The sequence below is a fragment of the Haliaeetus leucocephalus genome, unplaced genomic scaffold, assembly GCF_000737465.1.
Source record: "Haliaeetus leucocephalus isolate CR32 unplaced genomic scaffold, Haliaeetus_leucocephalus-4.0 Scaffold141, whole genome shotgun sequence".
In the NCBI taxonomy this organism is placed as follows: domain Eukaryota; kingdom Metazoa; phylum Chordata; class Aves; order Accipitriformes; family Accipitridae; genus Haliaeetus; species Haliaeetus leucocephalus.
In genome coordinates this window covers 1,713,540-1,714,140 of record NW_010972577.1, presented here as the reverse complement: position 1 = coordinate 1,714,140, position 601 = coordinate 1,713,540, and the positions used below count along the sequence as shown (strand labels likewise).

Sequence of the window (601 nt, the reverse complement as noted above, 5' to 3'; positions counted from 1 at the left end):
GGCGGGGGGCGGCAGCACCGGCCAGTGCCGTACCGGGAGCCCCCCAAGGGGCACTCGCTCCCTCCCCGACCTGAGGGAGCCTTCCAGCCCTGCCCGAGCCAGAGGCCACCCGCCCCGGCCGGGCCCTGCCGCCGGGCACAGCCCGCGTCCCACCGGGGCAGGCCGGGGACCGCTAGGCCCCGCCGCGGGTTTCGGGCGGATTTAGCCGAAGGATTGCCTCCCCCCCGCGGGGGCGGCCACCCCACCAGATCGAGCTGAAGGCCGACCCGAGACAAGACTCGGCGCTGGGCCGCCCGCAGGGAGACAACCGGGCGGGGAAGGAGCCGAGCCGGCCCCTCGCCCGCCAGGCCCGGCCGCTCTCTGACAGCAACCACCGGAAAAAAGGGCCGCAAAGGCGACGGGGGTGCAGGGGCAGCGCTGGAAAACCGGCCCGCCCCAGCCCGGCGGCTCCCCTCAGCCGGCCCTGGCCCCGCACGGCGCACGAGCCGGTACCTTTCAGGACGGGCTCCATGAGCGGCGCAGCACCGAGGGGCTCCGGTACCCGCCACCGTTCAAACGCCCTTCACGCACCGCCGCCGGGCCTGCGCGCTGTATGCTGCGC

At 76.2% G+C, this 601-nt stretch overlaps 1 protein-coding gene across 2 annotated transcripts in view; it reads right to left on the bottom strand.

The window, feature by feature from the left end:
• MCPH1 (microcephalin 1) overlaps positions 1–594 on the bottom strand; it is a 47,906-nt gene extending 47,312 nt beyond the window's left edge. For both annotated transcript variants that reach the window (XM_010561067.1, XM_010561068.1), the window contains exon 1: positions 493–594. In XM_010561067.1, coding sequence (XP_010559369.1) covers positions 493–511 — 19 coding nt within the window. In that variant the 5' untranslated portion in view covers positions 512–594. The remainder of the gene's footprint in view (positions 1–492) is intronic.
• Between the last annotated feature and the right edge of the window lie 7 nt (positions 595–601).